The following is a 21,720-nucleotide window of genomic DNA, read 5'->3' as shown; positions in this document are numbered from 1 at the left end:
AGCTGCTACACTTTGCTGGAGCAGCCATGAAGAGATACCCCACGCCCAAGGTAAGAGAAACCCAAATAAGATGGTAGGTGTTGCAAGAGGGCATCAGAGGGCAGACACACTGAAACCATACTCACAGGAAACTAGTCCATCTAATCACACTAGGACCACAGCCTTGTCTAAATCAATGAAACTAAGCCACGCCTGTGGGGCAACTCAAGACGAGCAGGTCATGGTGGAGGGATCTGACAGAATGTGGTCCACTGGAGAAGGGAATGGCAAACCACTTCAGTATTCTTGCCTTGAGAACCCCATGAACAGTATGAAAAGGCAAAATGATAGGATAATGAAAGAGGAACTCCCCAGGTCAGTAGGTGCCCAATATGCTACTGGAGATCAGTGGAGAAATAACTCCAGAAAGAATGAAGGGATGGAGCCAAAGCAAAAACAATACCCAGCTGTGGATGTGACTGGTGATAGAATCAAGGTCTGATGCTGTAAAGAGCAATATTGCACAGGAACCTGGAATGTCAGGTCCATGAATCAAGGCAAATTGGAAGTGGTCAGACAAGAGATGGCAAGAGTGAATGCTGACATTCTAGGAATCAGCGAACTCAAATGGACTGGAATGGGTGAATTTAACTCAGATGACCATTATATCTATTACTGCAGGCAGGAATCCCTCAGAAGAAATGGAGTAGCCATCATGGATAACAAAAGAGTCTGAAATGCAGTACTTGGATGCAAAACGACAGAATGATCTCTGTTCGTTTCCAAGGCAAACCATTCAATATCATAGTAATCCAATTCTATGCCCCAACCAGTAACGCTGAAGAAGCTGAAGTTGAACGGTTCTATGAAGACCTACAAGACCTTTTAGAACTAACACCCAAAAAAGATGTCCTTTTCATTATAGGGGACTGGAATGCAAAAGTAGGAAGTTAAGAAACACCTGGAGTAACAGGCAAATTTGGCCTTGGAATATGGAATGAAGCAGGGCAAAGACTAATAGAGTTTTGCCAAGAAAATGCACTGGTCATAGCCAACACCCTCTTCCAACAACACAAGAGAAGACTACACATGGACATCACCAGATGGTCAACGCCGGAATCAGACTGATTATATTCTTTGCAGCCAAAGATGGAGCTCTATACAGTCAACAAAAAACAAGACTGGGAGCTGACTGTGGCTCAGATCATGAACTCCTTATTACCAAATTCAGACTTAAATGAAGAAAGTAGGGAAAACCACTAGACCATTCAGGTATGACCTAAATCAATGGAATATTACTCAGCTATTATAAAGAATGCATTTGAATCAGTTCTAATGAGGTGGATGAAACTGGAGCCTATTATACAGAGCGAAGTACGTCAGAAAGAAAAGCACCAGTATAGTATACTAATGCATATACGGAATTTAGAAAGATGGTAATGATGACCCTATATGTAAGACAGCAAAAGAGACACAGATGTAAAGAACAGACTTTTGGACTCTGTGGGAGAAGACGAGGGTGGGATGATTTGAGAGAATAGGTTGAAACATGTATATTATTATATGTGAAATAGATCGCCAGTCCAGGTTCGATGCATGAGACAGGGTGCTCAGGGCTGGTGGACTGGGATGACCCTGAGGGATGGGATGGGGAGGAGGGTGGGAGGGAAAGTTGGGGATGGGGAACACATGTACACCCATGGCTGACTCTCGTGAATGTATGGCAAAAACCATCACAAATTGTAAAGTAATTAGCCTCCAATTAAAATAAATTTTAAAAAAAGAATAACAACAACAAAAAAGAATTTGAAAAAAAAAATTTTTTAATTAAAAAAATGTATACATAAAACTGAACTAATGACTAAAAGTTCTACAACCTATGAAATGGAAATACTTTTGCAGAGGAAATCAACCAATTCAAGTATTTTCTGAGCACCCAAATGCATGGAATCTTAAAAAGTGACATGTCCTTTAGATACCAAGTGGCTCTATTCCTACATTTTACAATGAGGAAATTACTCAGATTAATTAGGTGACTTGCTCCAGAGCACACAATAAGTGACAGGCAGAATAAACACTACAGCTCAGGCCTCTTAACACAACAGTGAAAATACTACACTGCCCAGTCCTTTCATAGACAATCTGGTTGTTCTCTCATGGAACAGAAGACAGAAAGAGAAATAAAGCTTGCAACATTCATGGAGGAGAAATGAGACATGAATGTATCAAATCAGAAATCATAGGTATATGCTAACTACTACATTATTGCATTAAAATAGAATATGGAAAAAGTATGGGGAAAAAAGTATTGTTAGCCTTTTTTGCCTCTCCTGAATCATATGTTGATAAGTACTAATAATATGTGTGTGTGTGTGTGTTTAAGTTAAGGTACTTTTTTCCCCTGAAGTATAACTGATATATAATATTAGTTTCAGGAGTCTGACATAGCGAGTCCATATTTTCATATACTACAAAATGATCACCAGAGTAAGTCTAGTTACCATCTGTCACCCTACAAAGTTACTATAACGTTACTGACTATATTCCCTATGCTGTACATTACATCCCCATGACTTATGTACTTTATAGCTGAAAGTCTGCATGTCTTCATCTCCTTTGCCTATTTCACTTAGCTCCCACACCTTCAAGTGCTATTACTATTTAAAATTACTCCCTTGATAGACGAACTGTGGCTCCTGAGGCATGCGGGATACAGAGAAACTGAAAATGTAGTCGATCAGATTTTGGAAATAACTACAACAGGAGGTCTGAAAAACAAAGAGGTCATTTTCATCTCATCAGTCCTAGATGAAGAGATCAAGTCCTGAGCCTTTGGAGTGGGAGCACTGACTCCAAGACCCTAGGCTACCAGAGAATTAACCCTAGGGAATATCAATTAGTGAGAACTCACACAAAGGAAACCAGCTAAATACAAAACCCAGCATCAGCCAACCACAAGTAGCACCCTGTACAGGATGCCTCATCTAAACAACAAACAAAACAAAAATACAAACCCAATCAGCAGCAGCCAGGATTACCACCTCACTCAGCCTTGCCCATGGGGGTGGGGGAGGGGGGAAACTCAGCACAATTCTCACCCAATATGAAGCTTACACAAATCCCTGGACCAACCTTAGGAGGGCAGAAACCAAAAGGAAGAAAGAATTTAACCCTGAAGCCTGGGAAAAGGAGACCTGAAACACAATAAGTTAAAAAATAATAATAATAATGAAAAGGCAGAGAAATACTACACAAATGAAGGAACAAACTAGAAACACAGAAGTCCAAATAAATCAAGAGGGAATAGGCAAACTACCTGAAAAAGAATTCTGAATAATGACAGTAGAGATGATCAAAAACCTTGAAAACAGAACAGAGAAAATGTAAAAATCAATTAACAAAGACCCAGAAGAATTAAAAAATAAACATAGAGACAAACAACATAATTATTGAAATTAAAAATATTCTACAAGGAATCAATAGCAAAATATTTGAAACAGAAGAACAAATCAGTGAGCTGGAAGATAAAATGGTGGAAGTAACTTCTGAAGAGCAGAATAAAGTAAAAAGAATGAAAAGAACTGAGGATAATCCCAGAGACCTCTGGGACAATATCAAACGCACCAACATTCGAATTATAGAGGTCCCAGAAGAAGAAGAGAAAAAGAAAGGGTATGAGAAAATTTTTGAAGAGATTATTGTTGAAAATTTCTGCAACATGGAAAAGGAAATAGTCAATCAAGTCCAAGAGGCGCAGAGTCCCATACAGGATAAACCCAAGGAGAAACATGCCAAGACACATACTAATCAAACTAACAAGGACTAAAACACAAAGAAAGAATATTAAAATCAGCAAGAAAAAAGCAACAAGTAACATACAAGGGAAACCCCATATGTTTAACAACTGTTCTTTCAGCAGAAACTCAGCAGGCCAGAAGGGAATGGCAGGACATATTTAAAGTACTGAAAGGGAAAAATCTACAACCAAGATTACTGTACCCAGCAAGGATCTCATTCAAAATTGATGGAGAAATAAAAAGCTTTTCAGAAAAGCAAAAGTTAAGAGAATTCAGTACCACCAAATCAGCTTTACAACAATGTTAAAAGGACTTACATAGTCAAGAAATACAAGAGAAGAAAAAGATCTACAAAATAAACCCCCAAAATTTAAAAAATGGCAATAGGAACATTTATCAATAATTACTTTAAATGTAAATGGATTAAATGCTCCAACCAAAAGACAAAGACTGGCTGAATGGATACAAAAACAAGACCTATATATATGCTGTCTGAAGAAACCCACTTCACACATAAAGACACATATAGACTGAAAGTGAGAGGATGGAAAAATGTATTCCATGCAAATGGGAAGCAAAAGAAAACTGGAGTAGCAATTCTCATATCAGGCAAAACAGACCTTAAAATAAAGAAGATTACAAGAGATAAGGAAGGACACTACATAATGATCAAGGGATTAATCCAAGAGGAAGACATAACAGCTGTAAATATCTATGTACCCAACACAAGAGCACCTCAATACACAAGACAAACACTAACAGACATAAAAGGAGAAATTGACAGTAACACAATAATAGGAGACTTTAACACCCCACTCACACCAATGGACAGATCATCAAAACAGAAAATTAATAAGGAAACACAAGTCTTAAATGATACATTAGATGAGATAGGTCTCATTGATATCTTCAGGACATTCCATCCAAATGCAGAAGAATATACCTTCTTCTCAAGTGCACATGGAACATTCTCCTGGGTCACAAATCAAACCTCAGTAAATTTAAGAAAACTGAAATTTTATCAAGCATCATCTCCAACCACAACGCTATAAGACTAGAAATCAATTACAAGAAAAAACACAAACACGTGGAGATTAAACAACAGGATTAATAACCTAAAGAGACTAAATAATCAACAGATTATTGAAAAAAATCAAAAGGGAAATCAAAAAATTTCTAGAAACAACTGACAATAAAAACACGACAACTCAAAACCTATGGGATACAGCAAAAGCAGTTCTAAGGGGGAAGTTTATAGCAGTACAATCCTACCTCAAGAAACAAGAAAAACATCAAATAGACAATCTAACTTTACACCTAAAACAACTTGAAAAGAACAGCAACAAAAAAAAACCCCAAAATTAGTAGAAGGAAAGGAATCATAAAGATCTGAGCAGAAATAAATGAAAAAAGAAATGAAAGAAACAATAGTAAAGATTAATAAAACTAAAAGCTGGTTCTTTGAGACGATAAACAAAATTGACACTCCTTTAGCAAGACTCATCAAGAAAAAGAGAGAAGAATCAGATCAACAAAATTAGAAATGAAAAAGAAGAGGTTAAAACAGACAATCAGAAATACAAAGGATTATAAGAGAGTATTATGAACAACTATATGGCAAGAAAATGGATAACCTGGAAGAAATGGACAGTCTTCTTCCAAGACTGAAACAGGAAGAAATAGAAATTATGAACAACACAATTACAGGCACTGAAATTGAAGCTGTAATCAAAAATCTCCCAAAAGACAAAAGCCCAGGACCAGATGGCTTCACAGGAGAATTCTATCAAGCAATTAGAGAGACCTAAGGCCTATCCTTCTAAAACTCTTTCAAAGATGCTCAACATCACTCATTATCAGAGAAATGCAAATCAAAACCACTATGAGGTACCATTTCACGCCAGTCAGAATGGCTGCGATCCACAAGCAATAAATGCTGGAGAGGGTGTGGAGAGAAGGGAACCCTCTTACACTGTTGGTGGGAATGCAAACTAGTACAGCCACTATGGAGAACAGTGTGGAAATTCCTTAAAAAACTGGAAGTAGAACTGCCTTATGATCCAGCAATCCCACTGCTGGGCATACACACTGAGGAAACCAGAACTGAAAGAGACACGTGTACCCCAATGTTCATCGCAGCACTATTTATAATAGCCAGGACATGGAGGCAACCTAGATGTCCATCAGCAGATGAATGGATAAGAAAGCTGTGGTACATATACACAATGGAGTATTACTTAGCCATTAAAAAGAATTCATTTGAATCAGTTCTAATGAGATGGATGAAACTGGAGCCTATTATACAGAGTGAAGTAAGCCAGAAAGAAAAACACCAATACAGTATACTAACACATATATATGGAATTTAGAAAGATGGTAACAATAACCCTGTATACGAGACAGCAAAAGAGACACTGATGTATAGAACAGTCTTATGGACTCTGTGGGAGAGGGAGAGGGTGGGAAGATTTGGGAGAATGGCATTGAAACATGTATACTATCATGTATGAAACGAGTCACCAGTCTAGGTTCGATGCATGATACTGGATGCTTGGGGCTGGTGCACTGGGACGACCCAGAGGGATGGTATGGGGAGGGAGGAGGGAGGAGGGTTCAGGATGGGGAACACATGTATACCTGTGGTGGATTCATTTCGATATTTGGCAAAACCAATACAATATTGTAAAGTTTAAAAATAAAATTAAATTAAAAAAAAAAAAGAAAAATAAATAAACAAATAAAACTCTTTCAAAAAATTGGAGAGGAAGGAACACTTCCAACTCATTCTATGAAGCCACCATCACGGATACCAAAACCAGACAAAGACAACACAAAAAGAGAAAACTACAGGCCAATATCACTGATGAACATAGATGTAAAAATTCTCAACAAAATTTTAGCAAATAAGATTCAGCAACACATCAAAAAGATCATACACCATGATCAAGCTGGGTTTATTCCAGAGATGCAAGGATTCTTCAATATATGCAAATCAATCAATGTGATACACCATATTAACAAATCAAAAGATAAAAACCATATGATAATCTCAACAGATGCAGAAAAAGCCTTTGACAAAATTCAGCACCCATTTATGATTAAAACTCTTCTAAAAACGGGCATAGAAGGAACCTACCTCAACAAAGTAATGGCCATATGTGATAAGCCTTACAGCAAACATTATTCTCAATGGTGAAAAACTGAAAGCATTCCCCCTAAGATTAGGAACAAGACAAGGGTATCCACTTTCATCACCATTATTAAACATAGTCTTGGAAGTCCTAGCTATAGCAATCAGAGAAGAAAAAGAAATAAAATGATTCCCTCCACTGTGTTCTGAAATTTTTAACCAGTTATTTTCACCAGCCACTTATTTATAAGTTAACTTTATAAGTTAACAATCAGAATGTTACTAAATTGAGTGACTCAAATATTTCCTATGCAAAAACAGGACCCTGGTTAAAAGTAGATCTTTAGTGCCAAGGCAGTGCAGAAAGTACTAGAAGAAAACACTTGAATGCTATCCTTTATTTTTTTTTAAGATAAAATTCACATACCATAAAATTTACTTTTAAGGTATATAACTAAAAATAAAGTATATAACTCAGTGGGTTTTGGTATATTCATAAAGTTGTATAATCATCATTTATATCTGTTGATAGTTCTAGATTCAGAATATTTTCATCAGTCCAAACAGAAACTTCCATATCCACTAAGCAGTTGCTCCCAGTTACTCATAACCCCTAGCTACTGAAAACCATCAGTCTGTATTCTGGCTCTACAATTTACCTTTTCTGGTTATTTCATATGAAGTGAATCATATAACACGTGACCTGTGGTGTCTGGCTTCCTTCACCTAGCATAATGTTTTCAAAGTTCATGCATGTTGTAGAATGAATTAGTACTTAATTCCTTTTTATGCTGAATAATGTTCCACAGTATGAAAATTCTACATTTTGTTTAGCCATTCATTCAGTGAAGGACATTTGGTTTCTACAATTTGCTTATAATCAATAATGCTGCTGTGAACATAAGTGTACATGTATTTATGTGGACATACATTTTCAATTCTCTTGGGTATATACCTGTAAGCCAGTAACTGCTGGCTTGTAAGGTATCTCTATGCAAAACTTTTTAAGGTCATTGTTTTCTAAAGCTACTGCACCATTTTACACTCCTAACTGTATTACACATTATATATATTTATATATCGTGAGTCCAAGTTCCCATGTGAAATAAAAATTATTTTTAAATTTCTCAGTTATAAAAGACTGGTTTAAACATTCTGAAAGAGCATTTCTATTTGTCTTTACTGGTGAAAACAAGAAAAATGTCTGAAGAGAAGATAGGTTAACTTTGTTAGTAAAACAGAAATATATAAAAGCTGAAATAAGCTGAGCTACTTGAGTTAAAATTTAGCAGTTCAGAGATATGAACCATTCACATTTGTTCTTTGTTCTGATTAGGGTTTGATCTAAAATCTTTTCGATTCATGTTTTAAAATTAAGACAAGCATTCAGTAGCACTGCACTAAAGGTAAAAAAAATGAGCTACAAAATGGGAGCTACAGAAAAGGTATCTTGAAATGTCTTGCTAAGAAGGAACTAGAGCAGCAGAAAGAAAATGTTACTCAACTAATGCTAAAAATCCAATACCTAAAAAAGAAATAAGGGCATTACTTATGGCAGGCCCATAATTCTTACTCCCACTCTTTCCCTAACACAGTTCTAGCCCACATGCTGCCACAACAGCTGACAAGAACACCAAAAAAAAACCAGATTTTTTTCCATCAACTGCTAAGGTTGATAGAAGGACCTGTGGGTTATAGGCGTATCAATCTATACAGAGATTGTCTAGAGGACCATCAAATGGCCAATACAAATCACAACAGCTCTCTGTTTTCATAGAATAAGATTTCTATTTTAAATGACTTCAATCATATAGAGCAGACTGCAGAGGAATCAACAACAACTGGAAGCTTATAGCTTTTACAACCTTGTCCTCATGTACTTAAGTCTTTTTGACTTGTAGTAGATACACAGGGAATTGTTTCCAATGATGATCCAAAAAGGCAGATTTCAAGATGTTCTATGAACTGGTTCTAAATTAGGGCTCTTAATCAAGGGTCCACAGATACCTTCCACAAGATATCAGTGGACAAAATCAGGGAGAGTGGGAAGCATGAAGTTGACTGGGAAGAAATTACGTATTTTCATTAAACTATAACTTAGCATTTTTACTCATTTATGAGTATATAGGCAAAAAATCATAGTAATATTATCAGCTTCTAGGACTACAATCGATAGAAATCACAATACAGTTCAAAATTGCACACTCACTGCTACTTAAAGTTGTAATAATTATTAGATCTGCCATTAGATCTTGTTATTTAATAATATATCAATAGAGACCCATATTACTAATTCTTACTATTTTGAGTACTTTATTTCCATATTCCTTTGCAACCTACTGCATTTTATCTTATGCATTTAAAAACAGTATTCTATAAAAAGGAACCCTCCTACCCTACTGCTGGGAATGTAAAGAGGTGCAACCATTATAGAAACTGATGGAGGTTCCTTTAAAACCTAAAAATTGAGCTACCACATAATCCAGCAATCCCTCTCCTGAGCCATTTATCTGGAAAAGATGAATACCCCAATTTAAAAGATGAATGCACCCCAATGTTCATAGTAACATCATTTATAATAGCCAAGACAGAAACAACCCAAGTGCCCATTAACAGATGACTGGTTTAAGATGTGATACACACACACATATACTGGAATATCACAGCCATTAAAAAGAATGAAATACTGCCATCTACAACTCTGTGGATTGACCTAAAGGTATCATACTAAGTGAAGTAAGTCAGATAGAGAAGAACAAATATTGTATATCATTTATATGTGCAATCTAAACACAAGTGAATCTACATACAAAACAAAAACAGATTCGAAAACATAGAAAACAAACTTATAGTTACCAAAGGCAAAAGAGATGGGCGGGGTTGGGGGGTGGGATAAATTAGGAGTATAGATACAGATACAAATTACTATATATAAAAGAGATAAGCAGCAAGGACTTACTGTATAGCACAATGAACTATATTCAATATTTTATAATCTACAATGGAAAATAATCTGATATATACAATATATAGATACACATATATCACTGAATCACTTTGCTGCACATCTGAAACTACCATATAATAATACAGAACAACTATACTTAAATTCTATGGTCTGTATAATATTTAACAGTATTGTTTCAATGTTAAATTTTCTGAGCATCACAATTTTAGTGAGGTTATATAAGAATATGTTTTTAAGTAGCAGATTCATGGTAAGAGGTATCATGATGTCTGTAATTATGAAACCTCCCAAAAATACATACATATACACATAAATAAGAGGCATGAGAGAGAAAAGAGAAAGAAAATATGGCAACATATTAAGAACCAGTAAATCTAGGATGAGGGATATACCAGTGATCATTGTACTACTTGGGAGATATTTCTGAGAGTTTAAAAAAATGAAGAGATAAGAGAATGTTCTGAGGAGGGGTCCAAAGGATTAAAGAGATTCCAAAGGGATCCAAGATACAAAATGGGTTTTTTAAAAACCCTGCTTTAAACTTATTACCTTTCATCCTTTCATATACCTTATGCTATTGACATGAAAAGACCATTTCCTTTTTCACAGTACCCCAGAGTTCCTCACTTATGTGCTTCCTAATACTTAGAATGTGTCTAAACCTTAACTAATTTTTAATACTGAATTCAATTCAAATTTATTATACCCATAAAGCCTTCCTTGTCCTATTCCAATCAAGACAAATGCTTTCCTTACCCTGAAAGCACAAAACACACTATTTCTAACACTACAAATAGTAATCACTTCACATTACCCTGTAAAATATATTCACAATATTTGAATTCCCAAAATATAAGCTCTCATGAATGTTTATCAAAGGGATCAAAAAGATCCACAGATGAAATGACTACACAAATGAACGACTGCCACACAACAAATGACCTGTGTCAATCTGCCTAATTGTCTCTCTGTTACTCAATATAAATGCTCAAAAACACAAGAGTTAATTTTCAGATAGCCTCAAGGCCATCTTGAGACTCACATGACAGAGAGTGGCAGAATTAAAACTCCAGGGACACTTCCAAAAAGAGGAACAATGTCCACATCAGTTTCAACTTGGTCACAGACAATATTTAAAAAGAATTTGACTTCTAGTACCTGTTCTTGGTAATGAAATTCATTATCTTCAATTTTCTGAATCTCTTCAAAAATTCTGTGAAAGAACAAAATTATAATTAGAAGACATATTTAAACTTCTCATTAGAATCATCTAAAAATAAACAGAATGCCCACATAACCTGTATATTTAACATACATTCACATGTAGAATAATAAGGGTATGGAACCAGTAACAGAAACTTAAAAGTAAAAAGTATTAGTCACTCAGTCGTGTCTGACTCTTTGCGACCCCATGGACTGTAGGCTACCTGGCTCCTCTGTCCATAGGGTTCTCTAGGCAAGAATACAGGAGTAGGCTGCGATTCCCTTCTCCAGGGGATCTTCCTGACCTGGGATGGAACCTGGGTCTCCTGCACTGCAGGCAGATTCTTTGCCATCTGAGCCACCAGGGAAGTCCCTAGTAAGTGGAGTTTAAGCAAGAAATGCCTGGAACACCATCAAGGTAGGCCTAATCCATGTCTATTGGCAGCCTGAAGGCTAAAACATACTAGGATTGACCCCTGGCCTAATTCTAATAAGTATATGTATATAAATATTACCTTTTCTCTGGGCCAAGCTTTTGCAGCATTTTTAAATACTGGAAGACAGTATGAGCAACCTAAAAACAAAGCATCTAATTATACTGTTGCATAAAGTGATATCTATATAACTTAAAAACCCCTCCATTTTAAGTCTTTACCTCATAGAAATGTTCATAACCCTCATCAGTCAATGTAATAGAAATGCTGAACACTGAGTAAGTAGAATTTTGCTCGAATCCTGTCTCACCATTTCCACCAAAGAGTGCAAGAGCCCAGCACCTAAAGTCAGGAGAAAAAATTATTCCAATCAGTATCTTGGGATTGACAGTCCACAAATGCTTCAAATTAACAAAATAGGTAGGCTTTCTATGTAAAATTTGGGAAGCCCAGACTTTGAAGCAGTAAGTACTTTCCAACAGTAAGTTTAAAAGTACAATTTTTTTACAAAGTACAAAGCTTCCCAAGGAATTGTAGTGCATACAGAAATGACCAGAAGGAAATAATAGCTGTATTTACTCCTTCAATGGAAACCCTAATATTACAACATAGTAAAACATTAACAGTTTCATGAAGCTGCAATAATTTTTTGTTGAAGAGAGCAGCACAAAATATTAGAAGCATGTTTTCTGGAAAGCATTTCTCTCTCTCTCTCTCTCTTTTGGCCATACTGCTCAGCTTGCAGGATCTTGGTTCCCCAACCAGGGACTGAATCAGGGCCCTTGGCAGTTAAAGCATGGGGTCCTAACCACTGGACCACCAGGGAATTCCCCTAGGAGGCATTTCTCACATCTCATTTTGAATGATCTCCCAGAAGAAGCCTTAAACAACACTTCAGATACATCCCTACTTAGAATGTTAAGTAAGCTCTTTGAAACCATCAGCTAACCTGACTGCACAGGTTATGTAGGAAAGAATCAGTAAGACTGTATTTTTTCTAACTAGAATAATCCTGAAAGTCTAAAATAAGAAAAGAGGAAGGCAGAATGAAAAATTTGAAATCCTAATAAAGTACAGCAAGATTAAAAGGTTATATAAATCTAAAATCATATAACATTATATAAAGAATATATTTAATTTCATTCACTTTTTCTAGTAACCCTGACCCCTCAGCTTTCTTTAAATAATTTAGTACACATCAATGTTTTAAAGTCTTTAAATTTCTTTAAATCCACCTTCCATTCTTGAATAGTGTATGGAAAAGTCAAGCAAGGAATTACTTTAATGTGTTTTGGTCCTGATTCTAAAGTTATATTTCTATTATTTGACTAGGCAACTTAAACATGTGCTTAAATGCTTTAGGAGACATTCTGGCTATTTTCTAAAACACACGGCTGTTCACAGTCCCACATATTTCTATAATTTATCCACCCAATGAAGTTTTCATTAAAGTCCACCTTCTGGAGTGAGAAAGGCTGGAGATCCACAGCATTTAAAATTGACTTTATTATTGTTCAAATACAAATTCTTGATTAGAGCTAACCTTTTATGTAATTCAGGACTCATGGTTCTATAAAACTGTTGTCTATTATTTTTCAGAGATTGCTACACTGAAAATATTTATTAAATACTTGCTTTTTTCTAAGGTAAGAAAGAATGCTGCCTTTGCCTTCATGTCCAACCAGCCAAGAGATATAATGAAGCGGTTTCACCCTTAAAAAAAAAAGTTAAGATCAGAAATTTTAAAATATTAAGGTATAAATACCTTAATCTTACTTTAGAAAATCTTCTGAGACTGATATTTGAGAATGTGGTTATAAACTTATTTTCACATAAATTCCATTAATATGAAATTATAATTAATTTGATAGCAGCAAGACAAAACCACTTGCTTCTTTGTAAAAATAAACTGTTCCCCACAAAAGCTAATTTACTGGAAGTTCATATATCTGGAATAAACATTAGGTTAAAACAAATACACAGTCCATTAAAGCAACTGGATCAAAACATACAGAAATGGTACAGTCTTTGGAAAACAGAATCATGGATGACTTTTTTCTACTTTTTCGTAGTTCTCAAGATTTCTACAATGAATTACTTTAGTAACCAGGCAGAGGATGAACAAGGCTTTGCTAATTAAGAAAACAGAGTAAGAAAATGCAAAAAAGAGGAAGAATGGTATATATAGTATAATTCCATTTCCATAAAAAGATATGTTTTATATTTATTATTTTAATGTTAGGCATACTTGTGAGGACAAAGGAGATGCAGAGTTTTACTTTTTATTTAATATTCTTTGTCCTTAATATTACGTAAGCATACTATTTTTCTAATCAAAATTTAAAACAAATGGAATAAACTTTTAAATATGCATATGACCATTTTAACATTTTTGGGATACTCTAACACACAATCAATGAATATTACTACTGCCTATATTATCCCTACACTAAAAAAAAACAAATGGACAATATACATGTTCTCTACTTTCTGAATGGAGGCATACTGATCTTGTTTGTTAACTTCAAGGAACTAGATTGTTAAAAGCATTTTTTACTGAACTGAGCTTAAGCAATACACATTACTTTTCTTTCCTTCTGCTTGTGTGTCTTCTTGGGTTTGTTTTGTTGGTAATAGTTTCAGAAACTTAAGTTAACTTTTTATCAGTTCATTAGCATTTATTTCTAATGAGAGAAGCCTTTGTACCCACTTAATGATCCTAACCTTTAAAGAACTTCTTAGCTCAAGTCTATGGCTCCTGTAAGATAATTACAAGAATAAACTGAAATGTTTTCCTAACTTCCAAAAATCTGACCTAACTCATTCCCAACTCAAGTAAGTTCTTGAGATTTATGCTGTAGTTGTATGCCAGGCTCAAAATGACTTCATTTTACTTTTCACAAGATCAAACTAAATGATCACCACTAACAAATAAATCATAAGCTAATATGTATTTATACTCAAAGTACTAAAGAAATTATTACAAAAGTTAGCATTCACACTGAGATACTTAATTTCAAACACTCAGGAAAAGCAACTAATCCTAAGAAAACTCTAGCTTTTATATCCAGGAAGATATTAAAACATATACCAAAGGCAAAAATCCTCAAGTAGTGGTGTCCCAGTTTATCATTGTACTTGCGTTTATAAATCTGGAGTGCCCAAATTTAAACCACTCAGTATACTTTTAAAATATGATTCTCAGTCAGTATCTAATGGAGTAAATTGGCCTTTGAACTCTTACCTGTAATGCTGCTGTTGAGGGGGAAGTGCCCATGTGATGGTCAGAGCATGGATTTTTCTAATTGGAACAACTGAACAAAAATATTTTTCAGAAGAGCAGACATAAGTGTTTCTCCACAACTTATATATACTGTTACATGAAATTTTTAATAAATTGTATATATTTCATCCTCTAATAAGCAGGGGAAAGTTAAACACAATGTAATTATTATTTCAAGTTGCCAATTTTCCACTTTGAATAGTGCAATTTTGAAATTTCTTTTTAATTCGGTTTCACAGATAGAGAAGGCATGGATAAAAGAACTATGAAAATATGAACACCCCTAAGGGTGGATCCCTTTTTGCAAGAACAGGTACATGACTAGGAATAAGGAGACCCATGGCTGAAATCTAGCCCTACTACTATCTTGCTATGTGAGTTTACAGGACTTGGAGAAAATAAACTGCATTTAACTCTTTCTGAATCGGTTATGGCATGATGAGTTGGGGTAAATTAAAGTAACTCTAAGATTCTTCCCAGTGCTACTATTCTACAATTCTTTGGAGAGAAAATCTACAGTCAGAAAAAAATACAACCAAAAATAAGTTGTTTCTGGGAAGAGTCAGCTTAGTTAGAATGGAGGCAGCAGCATAAACAGTGTGACAAAAGTCACTGGTCAGAGGAAACAAAGAGGAAAGAGACTGGCAACTGGGGTGAAGGAGAAGGAGAAGGGAATAATTAGCCAATTAGGAGAAACAAAAATATTTGCCATGATAAAAAAAGTAAAGAAAGAGAAATGGTGAATTAGGAATGCTTTTGCAATATTTAGTATAGGCAAATTGTTAAGTAAACTATAGCATAACCAGGTAATGGCTCATTGGGCGGTTATTACAAACATAATATTAAATGAAAAAAGCAAGAGACAGAAGTGCATATACTTTATAATCTCAACTATGTTATAAAAATATACATACAGACTCAAAAGAAAATTTGCCAAAACCACTTCTCTGGATGGTAAGATTTACAGGTGACTCCCCTCACCCATTTTTTTTTAAACACTAAATTTGTCTCATTTAATAAAAATTAGTTTTATAGTGAAGATAAATGGAAGTTATTTCCAAAGTGTTTTCCCATTCTCTATTTTTGTCTTTAAAAGGCAAAAAAGAGCAGAATATAGATAAAACAAAATAGGAAAGAAAAAAAAAAAAAAACACCAAGAACAAAAGGAAATGAGAGAAAAATAGGAAGAAAGCACGAAACAGTCAAGCAGCATCAAGGTACCAGACCCATGAATCTGCTACTAGTTAGTGGACTGCTATCTGTCACTAGTTGGATTTCCATTGTCTGTCTACTTCCTTTCCAATCTAGCTGTACTTTCTGTTGTATTCTCATTTTCAAAGAAAATTGGCAGCCCCGATTAAGTTTTAGAGAATGTGCTAAAGTTATTTCAAATAGTTTTAAACCTTTGGTTCACGAACCTCTATAAAGTTTGTTAAATGCTGGTGTGTCAAATGGATCCGTTAAATGGCCAAAGTTTGGTTTGGGTAACCCACTGAAAATAAAACAAATACATTAAAATTTAATTGGCAAAAGCCTTTATAAGCAGTATCTTTAGGGATACCTAAACTGATAGGTATTTATAATCTATTCTATGCGCCCCTGGTTGAGAATCATCCTAGGCATAAGCGAATAGATGGCAAGAAAGCCACAAAATCCTGAACTACACAAACTATTCTTAACTTCAGCCCCAATAACTCAAATACTTTTAAAACTCACGAGAGACAGAAAACAATGAATTGAAGGGACCTCCCTTCCCAATATTTACTGTCTCTATCAGTCCCATTCAACTTTAGTTCTCGTCTTAATAGAAAGCCATTTCAGAGAAAAAATTTATACTAGAGATATTTTTTGATACAACAAATACACATTGAGTGATTCTTAGGAATAAAGCATGGTATTAATAAGCACTGTGGTATTTAAAAAACTTGGATTCTTCCTTCTAAAGGCTTTGCACACAGTTGAATATACTGTTAACTAATATTTCTCCTAAACACGGTCAATATGAAATCAGTATTAATTACCCATAAGACTTTTTAACCTGTCTAATTAAGGAAACAAAGTTCTTAATGAATAATATTTAAAAGATTTTTTAAATTTAAAATTCTTATCAGGGATTGACCAACAAGACCTAGTGACTCCTTCTATTCTATATGTGCTGTGCTTAGTTGCTCACTCTTACCTAACTCTTTGTGACCTCATGGACAGTAGCCCACCAGGCTCCTCTGTCCATGGGGATTCTCCAGGCAAGAATACTGGAGTGGGAGGCCATGCCCTCCTCCAGGGGTCTTCCCACCCCAGGGATCGAACCCAGGTCTTGCGCATTGCAAGCAGATTCTTTACCACCTGAGCCACCAGGGAAGCCCCTCTGTTCAATATACTTATGATTTTATTAGTAGAGTTTCACAGTGAAACACATTTCAATCTGTCACTTGACACTTAAGAAGCTAATATTCATTTCTTATCAAAACAAACAAAACAACCCCATAACATTGGCATGGCTTTCATTATCTTTCCTTGTTAGTATCAATGGAAATTTACATTAAGCAAGATAATAATAACCAATCAGTTGTTATTACAAATTATTCTAACATTTTTAAAACTAATTTCTCTTTCATAAATTTAAAACAAATTGTCTTGGAATGAAGAACTGGAAAAAGTCTAGCTTACTCACCTGATACAAGAAAAAAACAATCTGATTTCATTTAGTTTACTAAAATGCAAACTGCTAAGAGTGAGAAGAGAAACTTATTTGCTTAAGAATTAAATTTTTTGTATTCTCTGTAACAAAAAACATAACAATAAAGTATCTTTTAAATATGTGTATTATTTTTATGAATTTGAAGTGGACCAAAAAATAGTAGCTTTCTGAGCTGGAACTCCATATCCAATTTCTAATAAAAGGCAATTTGATTTGAATATATGCAACAGGCTTTTCAGGTAATATGTAAAGTCAATTATCATCTACAAGATTATTCTTTTGTGAGGGAAAAGCATTCCAAGTTCCAAACCACTGACTTAAAAAACAAACCTTCAGAACATAATTTGTTCTGAGGCAAGGGATACATCTAAGTATATGTATATTCTACCTGTCAATGCAATAATACAGTTTCAAGCACTGGACACAGTAACAGAAAAGCTCTGAAGAAACACAAAATGAGGCATAAATTCTTCAGAGTTACTGCTTACTGTAAGTTTACAAGCTTGGAATTTTGAACTACAGAAACTATGGAAACTTGGGTATTCAAGTCAGTTTTCCCTCTCAAAGCCTGTGTTATCTTGCTGTGTTATCTAAACTACTTTAGGTCTTAATTTAATTACCCATTTAAAAAATAAACCAAAAGCAAAAAACGGCCTCCTTAACTCCATAGGTGTATGATTTATGAAAATAAATGTCTTACTTGTTTGGTATCTGAGAGAAGATTTCAGTCACCCACTTTTCCAAAGTATCCAGAGTTTCTTTGTGGAGAAGGCAGGAAGGAGACAGAGAAAGGCAATGTTGTTATTAAAAGCAGAAATGCAAATAGATTTCTCATAATCTTTAGCTATAAAACAAAGGAATACTTTAATTTGGGCATCACTTGCCACTCCTTAACCAGTAATCACTAACATGAAAAATAACTATTTAAGAAAATCTTGAGATACATATAATTTAATTTTGTTGAGATTCCTTTATTCTTTCTTCCTAGTGAATTTAGAGAAAGCACACAAGTAGAAAAAAAGGTTTTGCTAGGCAAGAGATGAGAATACATCAATCACCATTCCAAAACTTACGGTTTCTTTTAACTAACCTTGCTAGGACCAAGAGATGAGAATACATCAATCACCATTCCAAAACTTACGATTTCTCTTAACTAACCTACACTACACTGACCGTTCTCAGCAGCTCATCAGTACTATTATATTCCATTTGTTTTACATCAATATACACTTGCTGAGGTCTTCTTAGGTTGATATGATTTCTATCTTCTCTCAATTCTTTTTCTTATATTTCATAAGAAATTCTTTTGAAATTTCTAGTAAAACAGGAGTTCTAAATGAAAAAGGAAATCTTTTAGTCTTATCCCAGTGATTTGTTACCATCACCATCACTGGATATTACTTGTTAGTTTCAACAGACACATGAGTTTCACTAACTCAAAAAGTGATGCCCCAGGATATACAAAATAAGATGCAAATCAGTAATCAAGTTCTGAATTTACTCCATACTATTTATATTGATATTTAACTTGTAAATGATACAATAAATGCTGACACTCCAAACTGACTCTAGATTGGACAAAGTTCTCTTATCAAATATGTGGGACTTATTTTAGAAATTTGCAAGAAGCATTAATATATTTGCTATCACTGAAGAAAAGAATGCAAAAGAATCAATACCCAGTTGAAAAAAAATGCATGTTCATGAAAGATTTGGAAACAAAAATTAGTTTTAAATTGCAAATTAACATTACATACTAAATATAGAATTGCCTATTTTAATAAATGTTGTAAAAGGAATGGAGATGCACATTTGCAGTCTAAATGCCATACCTTATGTTCATGCCAACTTTAGTGCACTAATTTTGATTCTAAATATAAAAATGTTTTATAATTAAGTGCCAAGTCATCTCTGATCTTAATTTTGACAATGAGAGAGCAAAATCTTATACAATGGAGAATTACATTAGGGTGAGAAAATTTGTTTTTCAAAAAGAAATATACAAACTGAGGTATATCAAATGTGTATCAAATATACAAATATGAGGTATATCAAAATGTATAGTTCAGCAAATGACTGCCTTGGAAAAGTAACCTAAGGAGAATAAAATATAAAGAAAACAAAAGAAAGATACTATGATTTCTTTAATGAGAAAAGTTGATACAACATTATCTTCACTAAAGATAAAAGAAGGAAAAGTGTAGAGGTACTGACCAATATTTTTACATTTAAGATACTTCTGCTAGCATCACCATGATAGGCTTCAATTAATCATGCCATTTTACTGGACCCTATGTAATAATGAAAAGACAAACACTGTGGAAATAGATGGGGAAACAGTGGAAACAGTGTCAGACTTTATTTTTCTGGGCTCCAAAATCACTGCAGATGGTGATTGCAGCCATGAAATTAAAAGATGCTTACTCCTTGGAAGGAAAGTTATGACCAACCTAGATAGCATATTCAAAAGCAGAGACATTACTTTGCCAACAAAGGTTCATCTAGTCAAGGCTTATGGTTTTTCCTGTGGTCATGTATGGATGTGAGAATTGGACTGTGAAGAAGGCTGAGCGCCGAAGAATTGATGCTTTTGAACTGTGGTGTTGGAGAAGACTCTTGAGAGTCCCTTGGACTGCAAGGAGATCCAACCAGTCCATTCTGAAGGAGATCAGCCCTGGGATCTCTTTGGAAGGAATGATGCTAAAGCTGAAACTCCAGTACTTTGGCCACCTCATGCGAAGAGCTGACTCATTGGAAAAGACTGATGCTGGGAGGGACTGGGGGCAAGAGGAGAAGGGGACGACAGAGGATGAGATGGCTGGATGGCATCACTGACTCGATAGACGTGAGTCTGAGTGAACTCCGGGAGCTGGTGATGGACAGGGAGGCCTGGCGTGCTGCGATTCATGGGGTCGCAAAGAGTCAGACACGACTGAGCGACCGATCTGATCTGATCTGTGCCCTCTAAGAGTTTATGATTAACACAAATTAAATGCAAAAGCAGAGATGATAAAGGCAGCAGCCAAATGTTGCTCAAAAGACCAATTCACAATCTACTGGTACATTAATACACTAACACTAGCCAAGAGATAAGACTTATGTCTATAAGAGAAAAACATTTGCCTGAGAATCAGATGATCTTGTGTGTCCCTGAGCTTTGCCTCTTCAAATTCTGATTTCCTTTAGTTCATATTAGGATCAACCACTAAAGTAAGTTAACAGTGCACAGTAACACTGATATGACAGACAAATCCTAAAAAAGCACTACTTTCAAGTAATTCTAAGGGCCATAGTAGACAATATTACCTTTGGATTGAACCACTAAAGTCATGTAATGAGCAGAATAATAACGCAGCCAGAATTCTCTCAATCTAGCATGTGTATCAGTATTATTTCTTTTGGGCTCATGTTTGAGAGTTTCAGCATTTCCTATAAAAAAATGAAAAAGATTATAGATATGACTAAGTTTACGGTATTAAAAGTCTCTACACTGACAGTGCATCCTCTGCTACTATATACAACTAAGGAAATAACCCAGGTGACTCAAAATACTGAAACAGTTTATAAAAATAAGACAAAAATTTACAAGAAACAATTTCAAGGTATATTTTAACACTTAAGGAATTAATCTCTAGTTAGCAATACCTCAACAACAGTATTTGCCTTACTCTTCCTTTCTTAATAATTAGTCTATTAGGTTTTATCTATGAATTATTTTAGTAATATTCTGCATAATTCTTAAATATAAACCACATATAGCCAGGATGCCATATACAACTGTATATACAACTGTACAAACAAGCAAACAAGCAAATCATCCTTTGAATGATTGGTCTAAATGCCATTAGGCCAACTCATTCCAGATTCTACTCTGTAGTCAAGTGGATTAATATAAGGCTATAATAACTGAATTCTAACACTAAGAAACAGCCATTATGAAAAACAGACACCATTTAAACAGTTTACCAATTAAACAAAATTAGGTCACAGCTCAAAAACTACTAGAGAAATCACCACTCAATCTCTGTTGATAAAGGCAAATTCAGGTTGGGGTAGAGCACATATTTTATAACACACTTTTATAAATTCACACTGTGGTAGTAGAACATCTGGTACTCAAAAAACATTTTCTAAATAGTAGGTGCTATTCCTCATATATCCAACATTAGGGAACTAAAACATAGGCATACTTAACTGCTTTCTATTTGAAAAGCTACCTACCTACCTA

General features: G+C 34.8%; 1 protein-coding gene across 1 annotated transcript in view; it reads right to left on the bottom strand.

Annotated features, from left to right (window-relative positions):
- Positions 1-21,720, bottom strand: part of NRDC (nardilysin convertase) — a 102,849-nt gene that overhangs the window by 29,050 nt on the left and 52,079 nt on the right. The window contains exons 9-16 of the mRNA NM_001206991.1: positions 20,799-20,921; positions 18,193-18,250; positions 16,213-16,286; positions 14,756-14,825; positions 13,147-13,224; positions 11,733-11,853; positions 11,593-11,651; positions 11,033-11,087 (exon numbers count right to left, since the gene is read on the bottom strand). Coding sequence (NP_001193920.1) covers positions 11,033-11,087; positions 11,593-11,651; positions 11,733-11,853; positions 13,147-13,224; positions 14,756-14,825; positions 16,213-16,286; positions 18,193-18,250; positions 20,799-20,921 — 638 coding nt within the window. The remainder of the gene's footprint in view (positions 1-11,032; positions 11,088-11,592; positions 11,652-11,732; positions 11,854-13,146; positions 13,225-14,755; positions 14,826-16,212; positions 16,287-18,192; positions 18,251-20,798; positions 20,922-21,720) is intronic.

The sequence above is a fragment of the Bos taurus genome, chromosome 3, assembly GCF_002263795.3.
Source record: "Bos taurus isolate L1 Dominette 01449 registration number 42190680 breed Hereford chromosome 3, ARS-UCD2.0, whole genome shotgun sequence".
NCBI classification, from domain to species: Eukaryota; Metazoa; Chordata; class Mammalia; order Artiodactyla; family Bovidae; genus Bos; species Bos taurus.
Note: the sequence above shows the minus strand (reverse complement) of the source record. Positions and strands in the feature narration are given on the sequence as shown.